General features: G+C 50.7%; 1 protein-coding gene across 5 annotated transcripts in view; it reads right to left on the bottom strand.

The window, feature by feature from the left end:
* The window catches only part of HNF1B (HNF1 homeobox B), a 53,382-nt gene extending 31,799 nt beyond the window's left edge, over window positions 1-21,583 (bottom strand). For 2 of the 5 annotated variants that reach the window (XM_015543752.2, XM_007096035.3), the window contains exons 1-4: window positions 20,997-21,533; window positions 16,075-16,274; window positions 10,924-11,110; window positions 9,016-9,251 (exon numbers count right to left, since the gene is read on the bottom strand). In XM_015543752.2, coding sequence (XP_015399238.1) covers window positions 9,016-9,251; window positions 10,924-11,110; window positions 16,075-16,274; window positions 20,997-21,340 — 967 coding nt within the window. In that variant the 5' untranslated portion in view covers window positions 21,341-21,533. Of the gene's footprint in view, window positions 1-9,015; window positions 9,252-10,923; window positions 11,189-16,074; window positions 16,275-20,996 lie in introns of all 5 variants that reach the window. The other 3 variants (XM_015543753.2, XM_015543751.2, XM_007096034.3) reach the window with 3 other exon arrangements.
* Window positions 21,584-22,090: the final 507 nt, after the last annotated feature.

Here is a 22,090-nt window from a genome sequence, read left to right as displayed (position 1 = left end):
CATAGTGGTGAAGAAAGCCAACTCGGGCTTCGATGTGGGTACAGCCTGGAATTCCACCACTCAGCATACATACACAGTTTTAGAGACTCCGGGAACTACTTTTCCTCACAGGAAGAATGAGACTTACTGGATTTCTTTCTTTTTCTTTGACATATAGGGATGCAAACCCTATACTTCACCCAGCAGGAAGATTCTCAAGAAGGAGGAGAAGGCTTGTTTCTGTTTCCATTGGTAAAACATCTTGAGATAAATCAAGCAGCTGTTTTGTACCCACCATGCAAATTGATGTGACACAAATGGGAGATGTTATTCAGAGGTTTTCCCCGCTCGCTGAACAAGAACTCCCTGGGCTTCATCACCAACCCAGTCCAAGAGGTGCTGACCAGGAAGCGGCACCCTGCCTTGGGTAGGGCCAGAAGGCAATGGGCATGCAGGCTGCCACTCAAAGGCCCTGAAAGTGTTAACCTTCAGCAGTGATAGGTGTCTCGTTTACACCCATTATAAATCTGTTTATTGTGACTGGCCCCACCCAATCTGCCGCTGCTGTAAAGCTCTAATGGTCCCTAATAAAGGTGGAAGGATTGTAACAGCACACAGTTCCTGAAATGGGGAAGGAGCGAGAGACAGACAGATGATGAGCTTAACAATAAGATATCACAATGACCAACGTCCCTCTGCTACTTCAGGCAGCAGGGGCCTGGGCCCCAACACTTGATGCTACATACAATCTCCAAATACTCACCTGTCAGAGCTGAAAGGTCCGACACCCTCATTTGCCAGAATCCCTGAGAAGTTAGGTGATTGGCCCAAGGTCACCCCTTCTCATTCGCGGATCAGGTCTCCTGAATCCTGGTCCAGGGCCCTTCCCCCAGCTGCCTCACCTCTCCTAGTTTAGCAAAGGGCCTTCAGGATCATCATCAACCCCTTCAGACCCTCCTGCTCCATCTGGCCTTGTGATGTCCAGCCCTGACTGTATATCCAAATTTCTTAAGAGAGTTTATTGAAACTTTCCACGCCTGACCCGCCACCCCCCCCCCCCCCCCCCCCCCGCCAACATCAAGTTCTGATTCTAAAAGGTGTAGGTGGGGGAGATGTGGGTGTTTTTAATGAGCTCCCAAGATGCCTTTTATGTGGGCTGGGATGGAGGTGTAAGAAGCACAGGTCTTGCCAATACTTGGGTTTCATGGTTTCTGATGTCTCAAATGAGAAGCAGGGTTCGTGGAAAAGGAAACTTCCAGGGTGAAACTGCAAGCCACACCCTAGTCAAGAACCCAAGGAAACCCAAAGCTCTTCTTCTCTCTCAAGGCCCTAAGGGCTCCTGAGCCAACCCAACAATACCTTGTCAGGCACCTTGTTGCTGGGCCCTTTATCATACTTAAACCTCACATCAGCCCTGAGGAGACAGACATCACAATCCCTGATCCCTATTTTACAGATGAACACACTGAGGTTCAACGAGCCCAAGTAACCATCAGAGAGTGAAGGAACCACAGATCAAGCCCAAGCCTGTTTGGGGATGCTACCCCTTGCTACCCAGATACACCCTTCTTGAGTGCAGTCCAGGCAAGGGCCTGCCCGTAGCCAGCTTGCCTCAGGGGATGGAGACTTCCCTGGGAGAGTCATTAAACACTAAAGATATCTGCATGGTGTTTTTCCAGCTTGGGAGGGAGGTGAGTCTGTGTTCTGAGAAAGATGGTTCTTGACTTCCTGAAAGCATTAGAGATTGGGCTTCATCGGTTGACTCCTCAGTGGCTAAACTCACACAGTGGTGCTTTTGTCGGGCTGCTGAAGCCAGAGCACAGGGCAACAGGAAGGCGTATCTTAGGCAGATGCAGGCTCACAGGCTGAGGGAAGCAGCTTCCAGAGAATCAGCCCTCTGGAGCCTCTGAGGTTTCCTGTGTTCACTGCAGGAGTTGTGTCCACCCTCCCCTTCTTACTGCTCTTGTGCCTGAAATTTGGGGGAGCTTCCCTCCTAAGAACAAAGGCCATTAAGCTTCTCTGATCGGGCTTCCACCAAGAAAGTACCACACCCCCTCTAATTGGCAGGATCCCAGGGCTAATTACTAACAAGCAGGGTGCTCGCGCCTCCTTAAATTAAAGGAGAAAAATGCCCTACAGGAAATTCAGGGTCATCTTATGAACCTGACCTCCTGCTACATGGTCATGAGCCTCCGCCCCTCCCCACAATCCTTGGCGCTTCCCAGCTCTGTTTTTTTGCTCTAAATGCCTATGGTACTGGATATGGCACTGGACGTGCGTTATGGATGTCACAGAGCAGTCCTTCTTGGAAGAATGAGAAACTGCATTATACAAGAAGCCAGACTTAATCTGCCACAAACACCAAGATGAGTGTCTAGTTGGAAACCCTTCAAGTTCTCTAAAAGTCAGGGTTGAAAGAAACCTCCAAGAGGAACAGAGAGAAAGAGGGGGAATAAAAACCCAAAACAAGGCCCTGCAAGGAATGGCAATAGCTACCATTCATGAGCACCTGCTACATCCAGGGTGCTTTACATACACCAGCTCATTTAATCCTCATAGCCTCTGCATGAGTTGGTGTCCCGTTTTACAAATTGAAAAACTGGGGCTTAGTGATCCCAGAGATTTGCCCATTGTCACACAGGCCAAGTCGAGGTTGGAATTCAGGTCTGCCTGCATAGTATATGACTCGTTGCTACACCCACTGGATTTAGAAAAGCATTTCCCCAGATTATCTTCAATCTGTATCACACGTCAGGGTGATGGTCAGGCATCTATGGCACAGCCTGGGCACTGGGATTTTTACATTTTTTTTAACATTTATTTTTATTTTGAGAGAGTGATAGAGAGCAAGCAGGGGAGAGGCACGGAAGGAGGGAGACAGAATACCAAGCAGCACAGAATACCTTACAGCACAGAGCCCAATGAGGGGCTCGAACTGATAAACCGTGAAATCATGACCTGAGCCGAAATCAAGAGTCGGATGCTTGACCAACTGAGCCACCCAGGCACCCCTGGGCATTGGGATTTTAGAAGCTCCCTAGTTGATTCTAAAGTGTGGCAAGGTATTGGAAACCATTATCCTAGAGTGGGGGTCCGCAAACTGTGGTCCAAACAGGCCAAAGCAGTTTGTGGGACCCATGAGCTCAGCTTGGCTTTTACCTTTTTAAACGGTTGGGGGAAAAATCCAAAGAAGAATATTTTGTGATATTTGAAAATTATAGGAAATTCGAATCTCAGTCCCGTACATAACGTTTTGTTGGAAGACAGCCACATTCGTTTGTTTACATATGGTTCATGGCCACATTTATCCCACAAAGGCAGAGTCAAGTAATTGTGAAGACAGACTATACAGCCCAAAAAGCCTAAATTATTTACATAAAAAGTTTGCCAACCCCTATACCAGAGTTCCTAGGATGATAACCACAACTGAATGCCTCATTTGACCTTATATTGGGGCTATGTTACATTCATATATATATGAATTTTCATATATGTGGGTGTGTATGTATGTGTGTGTGTGTGTGTGTGTGTATATATATATATATAGCTTCCCCATTTGTGCTTGTACTTCTCATCGAAAAGTGGGTAGAGGCAAAATGCCAGATCTTGTGCCTTCCCATCGAGCAGCTAGCTTCAAAGGCCCTTGCACAGATTTTGGCCGCTCTCTGTACCTCTGGTGCTTAATTCCCCCCAAGTTCCTGTCTGTTCCCATCAAACCTTCAACAAACAGATTCCAAGGGCACTTCTATAACCTGTAGGCAGGGGCTGTGTGTTTACTGGCAGCTTCCTTCCTCCTCAGTGCTGACTGGAGGCACCAAGGAGTCCTTGAATCATCTAAGGGTCCTTCAGGGGGATTAGGCATGGCCCACGGGGCTGCCTACAGTGATAGCACTCCAGTATCTCCTGGCTCCTTTGTGCACAAGCTCTGAGCCCCACCAGCCCAGCAGCCAGGTTTCTTTGTATGCAGACCAGGCTCGGTCCACTATCAGGAGGAGGTTGCCAGCAGAATCTCTGAAGGCTGGGCCTCTTAATCTCATTAATATCCTGATTGTCTTCCTCAGTCTAGCGGCAGCCGACAGGGTGGTACCGCAAGATAAAATGACCTTCAAATTCAGCAGATAAAATGGCCGTCAGATAAAGTCCTTCTGAAGGAGAAACGTGGAGCCAGGTCCACCCCTGGACTCCCAGTCAGTACAAAAGGGTTTCCTAAAACACCAGATGTTTCAAGGTGGCATTTGTTTCTTTTCTGTACTGAAATAAGCTGCTACTTTGGGACAATAGGGCTTATTTACTATGGGGACCTTTGCTGCCGAGATGAATATTTTTACGACCACCCTCATAAACGCCCCGCCCCTTGTCTGCTGCCCGGGGAGGGGGCGGAGCTTCAGAGGTGAGCTGAGGTGACCGGGCTGTCTCAGAAGCCCCATTAAGTTGTTAAGGCATTTAGTGCCCCAGACAGTGCCGACTGCAAGGGCAGTTCAAATCCCTGCCCAGATGGGGATGGGGTGGTGGAAGAGGGGGCTCACATCTCTTTCTGCAGAGTGCAGAATCTACCTTGGTCAGGGGCAACAGTTGGTGCAGGGGAAGCAGTAAACTAGCCAGACTGGGAGACCCCCATCCTTGGCCATGCTCTCCTAAAGCCTTTTGTCTTTCAGAGGGGAGCAATAAGAATGTGGGAAAAGAAGGGACTGTGGGGGTATTGTGTGTGTGTTGGTTTCCATGCCTGAAAAGTTCTTAGCATCTGCATAAAGCAGAAGAGATGGTCAGTGTGTAATAGTTCAAAACCTGTCTCTACTGCTTGCTAACTATATGAACTTGGGCAAATTATCTACATTCCAAACATCTTACCTTCGTTCATTGTAAAATGGGGATATGGGTACAGAAAGTTTCTACCCTACAAGGTTGTCATGAGAATTAGATAAGATGATGCATGGAGGCACTCAGCACAGGGCCTGGAACCCAGGAAATATTTAGTCAACACTAGCTGTTATGATTATTCACATTAGCCATAACCCTTCCGTTGGGCACTTTTGAGATTTCCTTGGGTCCTACAGATTTCAGCATCAGGGAAAGCAGCAGCAACCACACAGATACCCTGGCCCAGAGTTTGATTTGTCTGAGACTCAGTCTTTGGACTCTTGTGGGTGACTTGGTAGGGCATGCGAGAGGCCACAAGGGGGAGGTGGGAGGCAAGATTCTCTGGGTTTCAAGCTCTGATCTGACCATCAAATCCACTAGGCTTGGAGAAAGGGCAAGAGAAGCAGGAGTAAGCAGCCACAGAAATAAAGGTCTCCACTTAAAGTACCCAAAGATTCTTCTGGAAGGGCTTCTTCTCACCTCTGGGAGAATGAGCCTCAATCTCCTTCCCGAAAGATGATAGAAGAGTGAGGACATGATGTGTTGGCTGAATGAAAGCTGAAGACCTTCTGCTCCCCCCTTGCTGTCGCAGACAGCTGCAGGCTGGAGCAAAGGGTACAGTGAGCCAGGCCACCACAGATCATGCAGCTGGGCCCCACGGCTTGGGCCAAGGCTAGCCCAGCTTCCATTCCATGCCAACTTCCTCCTCCTCCTCCTCCTCCTCCTCCTCCTCCTCCTCCTCCTCGAGCCAATCAATACAAGCACCTGTCTCCAACCAGTCCCCTTCCTCGCCACAGCCCTGCTCTCTGACCTTTTGGGGGCCTTTCTCTTGATTCCACTCCAGAATGGAGGTAGGGGCCATCACTCCGGGCCTGCTCAATGGCCTCAGAATGGGCTGTCATGGGGCCTATAACCAGGGACAGCTCCTGCTGGCGAGAGCAGGGCTGGGAGGGGGGGTGTGTGTGCAGATAAAGGCCTTCCAGGCTGAAGATAAATGGCCGCCTGCAGCCTGCTACAGTAACTTCAGGCCCCCAAGAAGAGCAAACAAAGGGTGCCCCTGTGACACTCACTGGAAAGATGAAGGCCCATCAGCGGCAGCCAGGCTGGTTCAAAGCCCCAACTTAATTGGCAATTAAGCATGCATAAGGGAGACAAAGCCATGACAACCCTGGGCTGCATGCTGGTGTGTGATTGTAAAGCCGGGAGGGGCAACGCCGAAAACAGCTGATTCTGCTGACAGCGTGTTTGTAGGGCACCTTGTAACCAATCAGCCGCTGACAGAGGCAAAGTGCTCCTCCTGCCACTCCTATTGTGCCGGACATTCCAGGACCAGGGTCACACTGTGGTCACCGTGGGCAAGTGGGCCACAGCACACCCAGAGTGGCTGGGAGAGAAGGCGGCTCGTTAGGGAAGGGATGCTCTCCTCTCCAGGAAGAAGGTTCAAGGGAAAGATTTGTCTCTAAAGTGCCTCCAGTCCTCCTGGCTCAGAGGCTGGCGTTCAGAGGGGAGGGAGTGCGGGGGAGGGAGATCGGGGCCTTGTCTCCCCAGCTTAGCCTTGGAGGGTGTTTGGTGCTGCTGCTGACTCTGGGTGTTGGTCTCTCCTCGGCCTCCACAGAGCTCGTTTTGTATTCTACACCCACGTACATTCTGGGCTTGGTTAGAGAGTGTACCTTGGCCGTGGGGCCCATGATAGGAAGTGCACCATGAGGCTCTATGGACCGTAGCCCTCCCTGAGTGCTGGGCTCCAGCCTGCTGTCGGCCTAGCCCTGGGTGCGTTCCCCAGCAGCCCCATTACACCTCACGTGCCCCCCCTGGCAACCTGAGAGGGGGAAACAGACACGCATGCCAGCATCCTGCACCCCAGGCCCCAGCCCAGTGGCCGCTTCTGCTTCCACTCCCAGGGCCAGGTCACATGTCACTGCCTCTTAGGAATAATGCCCCAGTGTGTGAAATTTAGAAGGAAATGGATTTCTGCTGCCTGTCCTTCTTCCCACCGCTGTAGTAACAAGAGTGATAATGATAGCAATTACAGTTTATTGGGAAAGATGGTGTTTATACATTCTCTCATTTAATCCTCACGTGGACCCGATGAGGTAGGCCTGACTTCTTGATTTTACAGACAGGAAAGTCAGACTCAGAGAAGTTACATGGCTGGGTCACGCTGCAGTTATGGGAATCAATCTGGCTGGCTAGATGTGGGCTTCAAAACTAAGTCCAGAGCATCTACTCTCTGGGCATGGAAAGGACTATCCTGACGAGCCCCGAGTGAAAATTAAGGCAGAGGGGAAGGGCAGCCACTGAAAATATACAATGTCCCATAATTAATGCTCCATAAATAGGAGTCTCTCCCTAGAAAGACACACAAAGCCCTGAAAGACAGCCTTGGTCCCTAGATGGTTCTGGGCCCTCCATGCCAGCACAATGTCTTCCCAAGAAGACAATATGCTCCTGTGGGCAGGGACACATGTGCATCTATGCTGTACCAAGTGGGAATCGGCAGGCCTGAGTTCCAGTCCCATCTGCCACCATCGCTCTGTATAACTTTGGCAAGTCACTGCTTCTTTTGAGCCTCAGTTTCCTTCTTTGACGTTCTGCCCAGTTCCAGCATTCCATGATTTTTTTCAAAGGCCAACATCTAGGGAGACCCCAGAGAACCCACTCCAAGTGGGCCATGCCTTCTGGGACTCCACTCAGAGGGCTCTGGGACTGTATTTTCCACCCACCCTGCTCAGCTTCCAGGACCTGTCCCTGTCCCTCCAGCCCCTCTCTGTCTCCTGTCCATATACAGAAGGCCTAAGCTAACGACCCTGTGGTGACCTCACCACAACCCCAGCTTGTCAGAAAGCTGCTGGGCCTTTGTTTGGTTTGCAGGCTCCCTGACTTTGGTGTGGAGATCACAGGTCCCAACACAATAGCCATTGTCTCCTCAATAATGCCCCTTGCCCCAACCACGCCCCCCACAGCTCCAGAGCCAGCTCCGTGGATCACTGCAGGCGGCAAGTGCTCCAGTCTTGCTCAGTGCAGGCCACATGCCGTTTGCCACTGCCCTCTGAACCCTGGTTTGAATTTCCATTAAGGCACTGGGTTACTCTGCAATCGGACCAGTGTCCATCAGGGGCTCCTCTGCCTCTCAAGGGTAACCAAAACTTACTCCCCGTGTGGCTGAGCCTCCCCTTCTATGGGAGTTGGATCCAGAGAAGCCCCTAGCCCTGGCCCTGGCTTCATGCCGGACAGTTTCAGGCTCCCAGAGATCCTGGTGGGAGCACAGAGTGGAACAAAAGCTTGGGCCCCACAATAAATACTTAGGCCAGCCCCAGACCTCAGGGCTCTCCAAGCAGTGGAGCAACCAGCAGGCAAGGAAGCAACAGACTTCAGAACCAACCCTGAGTTGGAAATGGTGCTTGGTTCTCCTTTTGCAAGCCCTTCCCCAGAGCAGGCGGGAGACCATGCCATACTCTTTCTACACGGGCACCACGCTGGCCTCAATAAGCATCCTAATTCTGGGAAGCCAGCTTTCCTGGAAGAACTAAGCCCCAGGCGGAGAAGTGCCTTCAGACTATGCGTGATGGAACACTCAGCATATAGGGCTTCCACCCTGATAAACCCACACCCCACAGCAGAGGCATGCTAATTCAGGCCGGGACCTGGCACACAGTAGGTACTCAATGAGTTTTGGCCGATTCATCAGTGCAAAGACTTTATGTGGCTGTTTCCACCCAAACTCTGGCAGAGAACAAGCAGAGACTGTCAACAGAGTGGCCCTTCCCCAGAGGCCCCTGGGCTCCTCCTGCTGGAGCTGGACAGAGCCCTGGGGTAGGATATGGACAGGGGTGGAGGAGGTGACCCCTCTGCCTGCAGTGTGGACCTGGCATGCCAATAAGGCAGCCTCTCCATCTAATCTGACAGCCGCACTGACTTGCTGAGTCAGCAGCCACACAGGGAGAAGAAAGGGGACCAGAGAAGACTGGGGAGAGGGGCTCTTGGAGGCTAAGCAAGGACTCAGAGGAAACCTGACCACAGCCAAACACTGTTTTCACAAGAACACTCTGGCAATGGGAGGCCAGCCTGAGCACCATCCCAGAGCATTTCCTCCTCTGAAAAGTCTTGACCCAGATGAGACCCATGGCGGGAAGCAGGATGGTTGGGCTGCCGAGGCAGTGAGGCCTGGGCTGGGCTTACCTGACAGCTTATTTGGAGGAGAGGTGCTGGGCTGGTGGTGGGGAGAGCCGTGGGAGAGCAGGGGGTTCAGGTTGTGTGTCTGGTTGGAACTGTAGGCATCCATGGCCAGCTTCTGCCGGAACGCCTCCTCCTTCCTGCGGTTTGCAAACCAGTTGTAGACACGGACCTCAGTGACCAGGTTGGAGCCCAGGCCGTGGGCTTTGGAGGGGGAGACGCCTCGCTGCAAACATTCTGCCCTAAGGATGGAGAGTGGGGGAGATGGTGAGCAAGGACAGCCAGGGGGAGGCTTGCCGGTGTTTGGCCCCAGACACACAATCCCAGTGGTCTCGGTTAGGAGTACGAAGAGGCCAAGGATAGAGCTAGATCCTGGGGAAAAGCCTGTCCTGAGAAAAGTCCAGCCTGTGTAGTAGTTCTCTGATGACATGCTGGGAATAGGGCCAAACACAGGTGCAGCACAAGCTCTGTGGCCCTGTCAGTGAGGGGCATAGGCCTCTGGTGTGGCTCCTTACAAGAAGAGAGTAGTCGAGAGGCAGGTAATTCAGGGAGAAGGTCCAGACTGGGCCTCTTGACATCTTATGTTGCTACCCTTCCCGACCTACAAAAGGTGATGTCCTTCACTAGCTCTGGTTCCCTTCAAAGGGACTTCTGGTCATTTGGGGTTTGGATACCCCCAAAGGGTGCCAGGGAAACCAAATTCCTCATTTGTGCCACAGGAATCCTCCCCAAAAGGCAGGCTGGGTGAGGTACAAGGAGAACATGCCCAGGTGGCTGGTCTCCAGCTTTATCATTGCCCATGAAACCCCAATTCCACGTGTCAGAGACTTTTAGACACCATTGGATGCTAGGGGGCTTCTCATTAGCAGGGGGACAGAATATAGGCTGTGACATGTCCAAGCTGATTGCTTTGCCTCCCCCTTCCTGGCCTGACCTCCCCAGCCATATGTTATTGCTAGAGCCAGCCCAGCCCAGAAACAGAGAGACCACAGGTGTTGGCCAGAGCAAAGACCAGACTTTTAAGAAAGTCAGTGTTGGAGGGACACCGGGGTAGCTCAATCAGTTAAGTGTCCAACTCTGGATTTCAGCTCAGGTCTGAATCTCATGGTTCGTGAGTTCCAGCCCTATACTGGGCTCCATGCTGACAGCATGGAGCCTGCTTGGGATTCTCTCTCTCTCTGCCCCTCCCGCACTTATGCGAGTGCTCTCTCTCTCTCTCTCTCAAAATAAATAAATAAACTTAAAAAAAATCAATGTTGGAGTCAGGGAGGATGGCAGGAATGAATGAATGAATAAATAAGGAAATAAATAAGGTATCCCAAGGATTTCTAATAGTTTTCTTTAAAATTACATGTAGTTGTTAAGATACCAAAAGAACTCTATTCAGTGTGGGCAGAGTGGATTGGACAGATCTGACCAGGTCTTTTCTGCCAAGTTTCCTTTTAGACCAATGGTTTTTCCCTAGTCTGCATGGAGGTCAGACATATGATTCTCATTTCACTGGCATATTTTAGACCAGGATTCTCCAGAGTATCTTCCCTGCAATAATAGCTCATGGTGTAAATATCCCCCAGAAAAAAAAAAAAAGATTCCACAGCTAACAATCAATTCAACAAAGCCAAGTAAGTCTCTTGACTCTAGGCCTTCTTGGAATCTTTAATATGTTACTTTATGCCATGACTCCCCAAGAGGAAGTATGCATCTGATTGATGTTTCTCAAATTATTTGAGACTTATTTGACTTATTCAAGTCTTATTTGACTTGAAATTGGGGTTCCGTGGAATGCACATTGGGAAACCCCAATTTAGCCACACTTAGCTGGATAATCAGTATTTCAATATCCTGGGACTGAGGGGATGGATCTCAGGTCCGTGTGCTTGCCTGCCTGCTCGAGCGAGTTTCTGGTCGTGTTACCTGTTGCACTCCTCCACTAATGCTTCCCTCTCTTCCTTGCTGGGGTTCTTTTGCCGGTCGTAGGCCTGGTACAAGATTTGCTGGGATGCGGGCCCCCATTTGAACCGGTTGCGACGCATCTTCTTGTTGGGGGGCTCAGAGCAGGCGTCATCGGACTGCCCAGGCCCCTGGCTCTGTTGACTGAACTCTGGAAAGAGAAACAGCAGCTGATCCTGACTGCTTTTGTCTGTCATATTTCCAGAACTCTGGACTGTCTGGTTGAATTCTGCAAAGAGAGAGGAGTAGATTTGATAGGGTCTGTAGCCTTCACTTGGCAGACAGACAGACAGACGGACGGACGGACGGACAGACAAAAACACTTTTATTCTTCTTCCCAAAGCTTTGCCATCTGCCGTTATTTCATGTGGGGTGTGGGGTACAGAGGGGAAGCCCATGATAGGCTCCTCTCTGCCCACCTCACTCTGCCCCACAAAGGCACCCCTTTCCTTTCTTTAAAGGAGCTCAAATATGACCAACCATTGTTTTTAGTGGTAATGTGTTTTCATTGGATCACTGGCTCTCAGACAATGAAGCAACCCTCTGAATCCTGACATCTTGTGTTTTGGTGTCCAAGAGGATGAGCTCAACCAAGTCTCAGGTCTAGAGGGAAAGGGCTCAAAGGTACAATTTGCACTTAGACAAAATATTCAGAGACTAAAAACAGCTTTCCCCACCTCTCCTCTCTCCTCATAGATCCTAGGGGTCCACATTATGATGCTATGTTCTTAGAAAAACCCAGGACCCAAACCTGTTGACTGGTACTTTGAAATAAATAGAACTGGAGTTTTATATTAGAAAGAGAAGCAGCTCTCTGATTTCAGATCATTTCAAAGGTGATGGTGTGTATGTGTGTGTCCAGGGGTCCATTTATGAGGGAAATAGCCCCAGAGGGAAATGTCTCACAGACTTGCCTACACATTTAAAAGATGGCAAATGCACAAGTCTACAGACAAAGGATCTTTCTAGCAATGGCATTTAATGAGTTGGAGAAAGATAAATATAGGTGAAATGATGCTCCCTGTCCACCCAATTCCCAGGGTCCAGGTACCGTCGATACATTTTTGGTTGAATGAATGAATGAAAGGTGGCAGCTCACCCAGTGATGACACCCTAGCCTATATGGTTTAAATGAGGTTTGATATTTACTTGTGGGCAAACTTTGTTGTTGTCCTCCTCATATCTGCATGAAGCAGGGTTCAGGGTCATTAGTCCCATTTTACAGATGAATAAGCATAGAGGCCAACCGCCCTGCTGAGCAAGGACACATAACAGATTCATTTCCTAACTCCTGGTCCCCATGTTCTGGACCTTGATGTTTTTCTTTCTTCGTTCCTAGAGTCCCTCCTGCAGGTCTCAGAGGCAACTCAATCCAAAATTCTCCAAGGTTCAAAGTCGGGGCTACTATTTAATGCTTGAATCCCCTTGACAACACCCTACCATGTGTTTTTCCAGTCTATTCCCTCCGGCAATAGGGAACTTACTACCAATCTAAGGATCCATTTCCATTTGGTTCCATCTTCAGAAGCAGTGGGCCTCTAACCAGCCTGGACTCAGGACTCAGGACTCAGCGATAGGTGGTGTTGGGCTTTGTTTGAACCTGTTGCCGATTGGCCAAGGTACAAGCAGACTCCTTGGTGGATGGACCGAACATGTCACTGGGGCCTTTGATTTGGGCCCCACCCACTTTGGATGATTCTCAGGCTACTTAAAGTGGTGTTTTCACTGGTTCCCAACACTTGCTTTAGATACCTGAGAGAAAGTTCTGCCAAATCTACTGGCAGGAAGCCACTGCCTCGGTTGGATACTGGCGGGTCCCAGCCAAGTCACCTAATTCCCCCCTGCCCTCAGCTTCCCTGCCTGTGGAATGCGACTGGGTGAACACCTAAGGGGCACTCAACAGTCTCTCAGAACATCTACCTCTAGTCAGGATGGTGATGGGGACCCGAATTCCTATGGATGCCATGTCTCTCAAAGTGCTTTCATACCTCTTATGTCATTTGGCTTCATGGCAGCCAACTAGTGCATTTACCTCAGGGACAATAAGAGGGAGAGAAAGAAGTTCCCCACTCAGGGTCTTCTCTCCTCACTGTGACCCTGTGGAGTCACCATAAGTAAGAGCCAAAAGCCAGTATGGATAATCCCAAGGACCCAGGATCAACATGAGGCTCTTCACGTGCTATGAAGAGATGTGATAACCATGAATATTTATTGAACCACTCCCCTGGAGGGGTATCGTATAAGGTCCTCTAAGTATATCCCTTCGTCTAGTTCTCACAACCTCTACATGCAAGAAGTATCATTATCTCCACTTTGTAACTGAAGAAACAGAGGTTCAGACTGGTTACAGGACCTGCCCGAAGTCGCATGAATGTGGGGCATCAGCCAGGACATAACCCAGCCTAAAGACACGAAGTTCCTTATCAGCAGCCTATGCATCATCTCTTGCTAAAAACAAAACCCAACCAATACATGCCCCAAACCTTCCAGTCTGACTTGGGTGGAGGTAATACAATGGACTCCACTGTTATCTGTGGCAGGTGTGAGGCTCACTCAGCCGCCCAGAAGCGCGGGGCTGTCCTCTGAGGGGGCAGCCACTGGCACTGTGTTCAGAACTATGTGTGTGCCGGGATCAGCCTTGATACATTGCCTGTGGGGGCCCAGAACCATCCAGGCTCTCCCCACCTCAGGGCCCTAGCTTCTCAATTTTTGAAGAAGCAAACTCTGGTCTCTACCACCTCTCCTCCACTTCCTTCTAGATTAATGCGGGGTGGGGGGAGGGGAGCGGAGAGACAGAAAATGTTCACTGCCCATAAAAATTACCTTGGAGAAGCTGGTTTCAACAGCCTCTTTACAGACTCAGAGCCAGCTTGGACAAGCAGGTTCTCTATGTGCAGATGGGCCCATGAATATTATCACTTATTAGTTTTAGTTTCTCAAGAAAATTTATGTAATCTTTTTCAGGTTATTTATTTGAGAACGGGGGAGGGACAGAGAGAGAGGGAGAGAGAATTCCAAACAGGCTCCGCATGGTCAGCACAGAGCCTGACTCAAGGCTTGATCTCATGACCGTGAGATCATGACCTAAGCCAAAAATCAAGAGCTGGACGCGTAACTTACTGAGCCACCCAGGCACCCATGTATCATCTTTAAATTCTCCCATTTCTTTCTCCTTCCAGACACCCCATTCACTTGTGTCTCTCTTTTATTCATCTCATTTCCTAATTTTTATCCCATGTTTACGTGTCTTATATTCATCCTTCAAGAATTAGTTCCAACATCACCTCCTCTAGGAAGCCCTCTGTGAGGTCTCTAGGCAATTTAGCAGTTCCTCTGCTGCCCCTTGTGTACACCTTTATAACAGCTCTTAGAAAGCTGCTGTCATGATCCACTCAAACATATCATCTCCCCCACTGGGCTGTAAGTCCCTGGAGAAAAGGGCCTTTGTATCTCACAGCCCCACACAGTGTTTGGCACCTAATAGATGTTCATACAGTATTTACAGAATGAAGGAATGTTTCTTAAGGTTTAGGTCTCACGTGGCTTTAAACCAGTAATAACAATAACTCAAAAAATCCCTGGCAGAGCCTGTCGTATGTTTTTGTAAAATGTTTCTTCTCAAGCATGTGGTGAAACTTTCTAGGACTTGTGTGTTTTTCAAAGCTTCTAGCTGGCCTTTCCTGTCTCCCTCTCCTTTCTGGGGGGACTCTCATTGAACACAGAGAGGCAGCTCAAACTGGAGACACCACATGGGGTTTGGATTGGAGCGAGGGCAGGCCCAATGGTTCCCTGGCCTTTGGAGACTGTGTCTCCTGAGAATGTTCTAGGCCTTTTCAGGAATTACAGAGAGTTGCTTCATGTCAGACACACAAATTCTTAAAGACCTAGTCACCATGGATGGTGAGTCAACCCAGAGTGGGCCTCTTCTCCTATGCCGCTTTGCTTCTTCTAATCTATCCATTTAATGTTTCAGACAAGCAGCCACAATAGGAGATGGAGGTCTAAAACCTTTCCTTCTGCCATGAAGGCCTTTCCAGCCCACAGACATTGAGACCATAAATACTGAAACAATCACTTCAGAGCAGTGTAGGACAGAAAACAAGAATGATTTTAAAAAGTGGCCATCCAGTGAGAAGGGAGAAATTCCAACCCAGAAGGCAGTGGAAACTGATATCTTAAAGACAGAGAAGCCCACGGCCCAGAGGATAGTATAACGGGAAGGGCAGAAGCTCATACAAAACTTTACTAGGAAAGGGGCTGATGGAAATAATTAAAAGATAATGGAAGTATGCTGTCCTAAAATAAACATAGAATATCATTCAAATGCTGTTCCAACTTCCCGACACTTCAAAACAAAAATCTCTTGGTATTACTAGGAGGAAGGGATGTTGGGACAGAAAGGAGATTTGGGGATGGGGATGGAAATGACAAGTATTGATCGGTCAGAGTTCCAAATGCAGACACTTGTGCTGTGTCCTGATTTAGCCAGAGAAGCTTCTTCATCAGGCAGTGTCACTGGCTCAAGTCTCAAAGTTTTATGGATTTTGGTAAATGTGAGTAATCACCTTGAGTTGCTTCGGGATGCGCGCGCACCCTCCCCCCGCCCTCCCAAATATCAGGGTCGAGTTCTGAATACATCTATATATAAAAATATCTTCAATTTTGTATGCTCTCTTCAGAGGGGAGGGAAGAGAACAGGAACAGTGATCAATATTATTGATCGCTACAAAATGTCTTCCTTGGAAACTCGGATCTGTGGTTATATATCAGGGGGGAGCTGCTTGGCTGACTTGGGGGACAATATTCCACTGTGACTTACTTGGCTTCAAAGAGAAGGGTGTTGGAAGCAGGGACCAGAAAATTCAAGGTACACTACATACACTAAGCACTTGTCAAGGTAGCTGGCTGGGTAGTAAGGACCATGGGAAAAGAAAATTATTGAAGCCAATCCATTGTACAATAACTATGGAAACCAAATCCACCTGCCAGCTTCCTTATATTTGCCAAGTGCTATGTAGGCCTTCGCAATGAAGGGGAAACGAGGCATCCCACGGGGGTCAGAATCAAGGCAAAGGTCACCACAGGTTGAGGTCGAGGGGGGATTAAAGCACTTACGTCGGAGGATCTCCCGTTGCTTTCGGACGTACCAGGTGTAGAGGGCTGCTCGCTTCTGGGTCTTCATGGGGGTGCCCTTGTTGAGATGCTGAGAGAGGTGTGACTGGTTCAGACCTGTGACATCGACCACTTCCCTCTGGGGGATGTTGTGTTGCTGCATGTAGCCCTTGATCATTTTGGCAGCCCTCCAGGGGTCCTCACTAGACAGATAAGCAGATGGTTAGGATTCTGGTGGAAGATGTCTGGGGAGAAAGATTCTCTTTTTAGGAGTTTTACCTAAACTCTGCAAAACTTTGATCTTCACCCACTTCTCCATCCTTGGGAGAGAGGGGAGGCCAAAACAGAACCTAGAAAAAAGGGAGATGAAATCTTCCATACAGTACACTCTGTCCCTTTCACATGAGATCAGGAGGGTAAAGGTGAGGAGGACTTCCTGTCTTCAGGGATGGGACAGCACCATCCACGCTCTCTCTCATTAAGCAGAAAGAAAAGTTCCCATTTTGTTTTGCTTTCCTCCATTTTCCTGGAAAGTGAGGGACCTGAAGGCAAGAATTTTCCACTTCTGGAAAGTGGAGATGCCATTAGCTCAGGGCGGGGCTGGCTGATCCTGCAATGATGGGGGCCAGCATCAGTTCTGATGCTAGACCTCTTCTACCTTATTTCCATTCCGAATGGGTGTCTCGGTGTCTTAGCTTATGCGATTGGAGTGAAACGCGTGCCCATCTCCTGAGAAGCAAGGAGAACTTCTTGGCCAAATGCTAAACAGTTTTCAGAGTTTCAGAAAAGTTTTAAGAACTACAATGATGTTCCTCCTGGAGTGAAGAATTGTTCCAGTGAGGTGAGGCAACTTAAAAAAAAAAAACAACAGGGGCATCTAGGTGGCTCAGTCAGTTAAGCGTCTGACTTCAGTTCAGGTCATGATCTCACGGCTCGTGAGTTCGAGCCCCACGTCGGGCTCTGTCCTGACAGCTCGGAGCCTGGAGCCTGCTTCCAATTCTGTGTCTGCCTCTCTCTCTGCCCCTCCCCTGCTCTTGTTCTGTCTCTCTCTCTTACAAGAATAAATAAACATAAAAAAAACCAAAAACAAAAACAAAAAACAAGTCACCAGAGCCCCACCTCTCAGATGAAACAGAGTGGGGATATTTTCAATTTCTGAATCAGATATTAAGCATTCCAAATGCCGTGGTCTCCTGTATTCTTGAAGTTCCTCCCTGATATAGGGTAAGGGTTTCTGGAAGGCAATGGCTTTCATAAATTTCAAGCTTGGGATAGAACTTGTGTATGCTTTTCATTTCTCATAAACACAGGCACGCATAAGCTTCTTTACAGCAATGTACTAGGGCCTTTGAACTGCACTTAAAGTGTTTTCAACTTCGCTAGTATGTTTTATTGCTTATTAACTTAAAAGTGAGAGATATAATTTAAAACAAGAAATTAAGAAAATGAGGCAAAGTATAGAACAAAAGCATTAATGCAATACATCACATGTACTGTTTGTTTAATACAGCTGTATATTTAACTTTTAAAACAGACCCAGCACCCCTTTACTGTATGCTGATGTGCATAGTAGCCTCATAGAACATGAAAAAAAAAAAAAAAACGAAGGGAAAAAATTAGTTTCATACCAAACAATAAAGAACGTGTAAAGCAGAGGACAAAACGGATAGTGTTGTAAATGAAATAGCCAATTCATTTCTAAATGGTGCCTATCGTAGGTCAAATAAAATTAGTTTTTGCTTGATGAATTTAAAAACCTAGTAATTTAAACATATTTTGTAAGCATTTGAATAATTGTGGCTATTTTAACAAGTCTGGTATTAAATTCGTGAAATCACAGGCTTTGGTGGAGATGTTTTTGGGAAAGACAAACTTTTAAGATTAATTATATATGTTAGTACATTTCCTGAGTATCTATAAAGCTACATCCAAGTAACAAAACATAATAAACTAACAACAAAAACAAAAAATGTGAAAACACGTTCCAGTTTCACACATGTAAAATTCACCTTGACTAAAAGTAGTGTTAACAGGTCCGTGGAATGCACATACCCGTATAAACACCCACGATCATTTTAAAGCTTACTTCTGACGAGTATTTCCACAGAGGTTTTTAGGGCGGAAAAACATTTCCAACAAACACAATTGCTTCAAAAGTTAGAGTGTTTGGATTTTCAAAGTTAATATCGCTTTAACAGATTCTTTGACTATTTCCGTTTTGTTCAAATTTCTTCACCTGTGTTCATTTCGTGTGTCTCAGAAACCTAGCAAAATAGTGTAATGTTCTTTAGAGCGAAGGGTTCTGTGGAAAGAAATATTAGCCTAACAATTGGAAGGTTAAAAAAAAACAACAAAAAAACCCAGGGAAACCCTGCAAAGCAGCAAACTTTTGAGCCCGCATCTGAGGACAGGAGTCAGGGGTAAGATGGCGCGGTTATTTCTACCTTTCCAGCTCTGACCACAGAATTCACCTGGGTTCACCGGGAAGCGCCCTGAGAGCTGCTTACGTTTGTTCATTGGAAATACAGCTTACATGGGGCGGGGGGGGGGGGTTCCGACCCCCAAAAATACACGGACTCGGAGAAGCACGAGCCGCCACCGTGCTCGGGGCGCAGGTGTCAAACGCCCGACCCCAGCGCCCCGAGTGGGCCCAGCACTCTCCTTTTCCAACAGTGACTTTGCTGCCCACGAGCAGGAAAGCCCTGGACCCCAGCACGGCTCGCCCCGCGTTCCTTAAGAAGCCTCAGCTCTGGCTTCCTCAGGGAGCAGCCCACTTTGCAAACGCTGCAGGCGCCCCAGGGCAGAGGCCGGCGCTGGAGGCCCCGAGCCCAGAGCCCGGGTCCCGGGGCTGGGCGACGCTCAGTCCCGGACCTTCCCCTGTCGCCTTTCCCTTCTAGGAAGTATAAAGAGCGTCCAGGCAGTCCAAAGAGTGAATTTAGTTCTGTTCTCTCGGCTTTCGAACAGGGTGGGCAAAAAAGGGAGTGCTCAGGAGCCGACCGTGCAATGACCTGGGAACCGCTAGCAATTTCTTGAAAAATTACTTTAATAAAGTCTGAGTACTCCCGAAGGTGGGGGGAGGGAAGGCGGCGCCCGCCGGGGAAAGGGGGGGGGGGACCTTGGGTCTGTCCAGCGTCTATACCGGGGTGAGGGGCTCGGCCCCTCGCCTTCCTCCCCGCCTCGCTGGAGCCAGGAGCTGGGCGGAGGGCACAGGGCCGAGGCCCGGGCAGGGCCTGCAGGTGCGCGCGACCCGGGGCGGCCGGGGCAGTCGAGGTCCGGCGCCGGGGGGCTTGGCTGGGAGCGCCCCGCAGCGCCCGGCGTGCGCGAGGGCAGCGGCTAGCCGACCCGCGTCGGCGTTTGGATTTCCTTCCCCCTCTAAGCCGCCTTTACAACTTCACCAATGAATAACCCGCCTCTCTTTTCAACCTAATCACGACTCTTTGTGTATCTTTCTGTTGATGATTTATAGAAATAAATTAATAACACCCTAACTCCACGTGCTGCCGTTTATGTTACATCTCTGCTGCGTCCAGCCCAGCGCGGGGCTGGGTGCGGAGGGGGCCCTGGGTCGCCTCGCGCTGCCCAAATCTTCCCAGAGCCCCGCTACAAGCGGCCGCTTGCAGCCAGGTGGATAGGCCTGGGCCCCGCTGGCTCCCCGTGGCAGGCGGCGGGAGCTCGGTTAGCCCCGGTCGCCCCAGCTGCTTCTCTTCCGACCCCTCGCCTTCCTGCGCCCGAACCCCGGCGCGGGAGAAACCGCCGCCGCTCGCGGAAACTGCGAGGCAGGAACCCCAAACCTACGAATGGCCAAATACTTTGGGGGGGGGACTAGAAACCCCCCCATTGTCTTTGCTAGAGACTAAGCCGCTGGGCCCTCAGATCGCAAATTCAAATGCAAGGTCACATCCCACTCCAAACTGCTGCTGCGGCCGTGCGACCGAGGCTGCCTGAATCAGAGCGCAACTTTGGTCCTGGCCCCTGCCTTGAAACCGCGGCGCTCAAGTGTCCGAGGCCACGCGAGGGGCTCGGTCCTCAAGCCAAGCGGCCGAGAGAGACGTGCGGTCTAAGGGTACCGCTGGGCTCCTTGGATAATTAGTAACCAGCTGTCAAAGCCCTCGGCCGGTCGGAGAGGCCCTGCAAAGGATCCCGGACCCGCCAGCCTGCCTGAATTCCCCAGGACGCCGGGATGTCGGGGGCGAGATCTGGAAACGCCCTTCTTTCTCAGTAGGCGACCAAATCCTCTGCGAATGTGGTCTTAGCCGCATTTGCCGCCCCCCCCCCCCGCGCCCCCCGCGCTTGCTTAGATACGTGCTTCTTTTGCCCCGTGCGGGTCAGGCCGGGCCCTGCGACACGCAAACATTTCCTTTTGCAAATCTGAACCGGCTTTGAGGATTCCGGATAATCCTGGGGCCTTGCATGGGCGCTGCAGATGGGAGTGCCCTCCAGAGCACTGGCCCCCCGAGTGCCGGCCCCGGGTGCCCCCAGGCCCTCTGCAAAGAACAGCAGTACGCTGCGCCCGAGGCCGGCCTGCGTTTCCCGGGACCGGGTAGGAGGCTGGCCCGGGAAAAATGCTCGGCCCGGGATTTGTGCGGCCCGAGTCTCTGCTCCTGGGAAGTGGCCACCGTCTCACTGCACCCACCCGCACCTTCAGTAGCGCGCGCAATCCTCCCGCAAAGGGTTCCGCCGCTGCGGTTCTCCCAGGCCGGGAGGACCCCGCGGTCCGGGGCGCTGGCCTGGGCAGGGGGAGAGGGAGCTCGGGATTCAGGGCCCTCCGACTGAGGTACTGGGAGGGGTCCAGGTGTCGGGAGAGAAGCGGAGCGCCCCCCGGGGGACTTCCTTGGTGGGAAACGGACTTGGCGAGAGGGGTCTGAAGCAGCGGAGCTCAGGCACAAGGCCCGGGTTCTAGGGGCTCCACCTCGGTCCGCGCCTACCTGAGCATCCGGTCCACCTCCGCCCGTTGCTCGGCCGCTTCCTCGGTGTTGAGCGCCTGCAGCTCCTTGAGGATGGGAGGGGTGTCATAGTCGTCCCCGTCCTCGGAACCCTCGTCCCCAGACAGGCGGCCCTTGGCGTGGCCGTTCGTGAGAGTATGGAAGACAGGCTTGGTGTCCGGGTCGGCCCCACTCCCGGGGGACAGGGGCAGCGTCTCCAGCTTCACCCCGAAACTCGGGGATGGCAGCAACTCCTCTAAGGCCTGGACCAGCACCTCCTTGGTGACCCCGGAGCTCAGCAGGGCGCTCAGGAGTTCTTGCTGGAGCGACGTGAGCTTGGACACCATTTTCCAAGGACAGAAAAAGAAGGGGGTGAGGGGGTGGGCGCGAGAGAGGAGGGTGGAGGGGAGTTTCACAAGCGAACCCCAAGTCCAGGAGCCCCCCCACCCTTCAGACACCTGTTACTCCCCGGGGTCCCGGAGTCTCCTCCGAGAGGAGTCAGAAAACTTCTAACTTGCCATGATCGCCACCATTAGGCCATATAAGATATGCAAATTAGTGGGGAGGGCCCGGCTTTCGGCAAGATGCAAATGGTCGTGGGGAGGGGGGAAAAGCGAGAGAGGGAGCGCATGAGGAGCAGACGTGGAGAGCTGGAGACCCGGGCCGGGAGCAGGGCTTGCCAGGGTCCATTGTACTCACGCTGGGGGGCTGAAGACCTTCTTGTACTGGTTCTGTTTATCAGCCAAACTTTAGCTGACCTTTGGACTTGGTAAGCAAGTAGCTTGCAGCTTAGTGTGGGAGGCTTTGGGGCTTTTCCACCCGCTGCGGGTCCAGTTTTAGTCTGGAGACAAGAAACTGCCCTTTGGGGGTTCAGATGAGAGCTGGAAGAAGTTAGGGTGCTCTTGGAAGGAGATGGAAGAGGATGCAAAGAGTAGAGACTTTCGGAGGCATCCCAACAGACGCAGGTGGCCGGCAGGGAGAGACAGCCTGGGGAGGAGAAACTGACTCCTTGGGAATGGACGCGGAGACCCGGGGGAAGTGGGGGTGTCAGGCGGGGTGAGTGCGGATCGCTGCGACCCCATTTAGCTCTACCCCTC

The sequence above is a fragment of the Panthera tigris genome, chromosome E1, assembly GCF_018350195.1.
Source record: "Panthera tigris isolate Pti1 chromosome E1, P.tigris_Pti1_mat1.1, whole genome shotgun sequence".
NCBI lineage: Eukaryota > Metazoa > Chordata > Mammalia > Carnivora > Felidae > Panthera > Panthera tigris.
The sequence above is the reverse complement of the archived record's forward strand: the minus strand, read 5'-3'. Positions and strand labels throughout refer to the sequence as shown.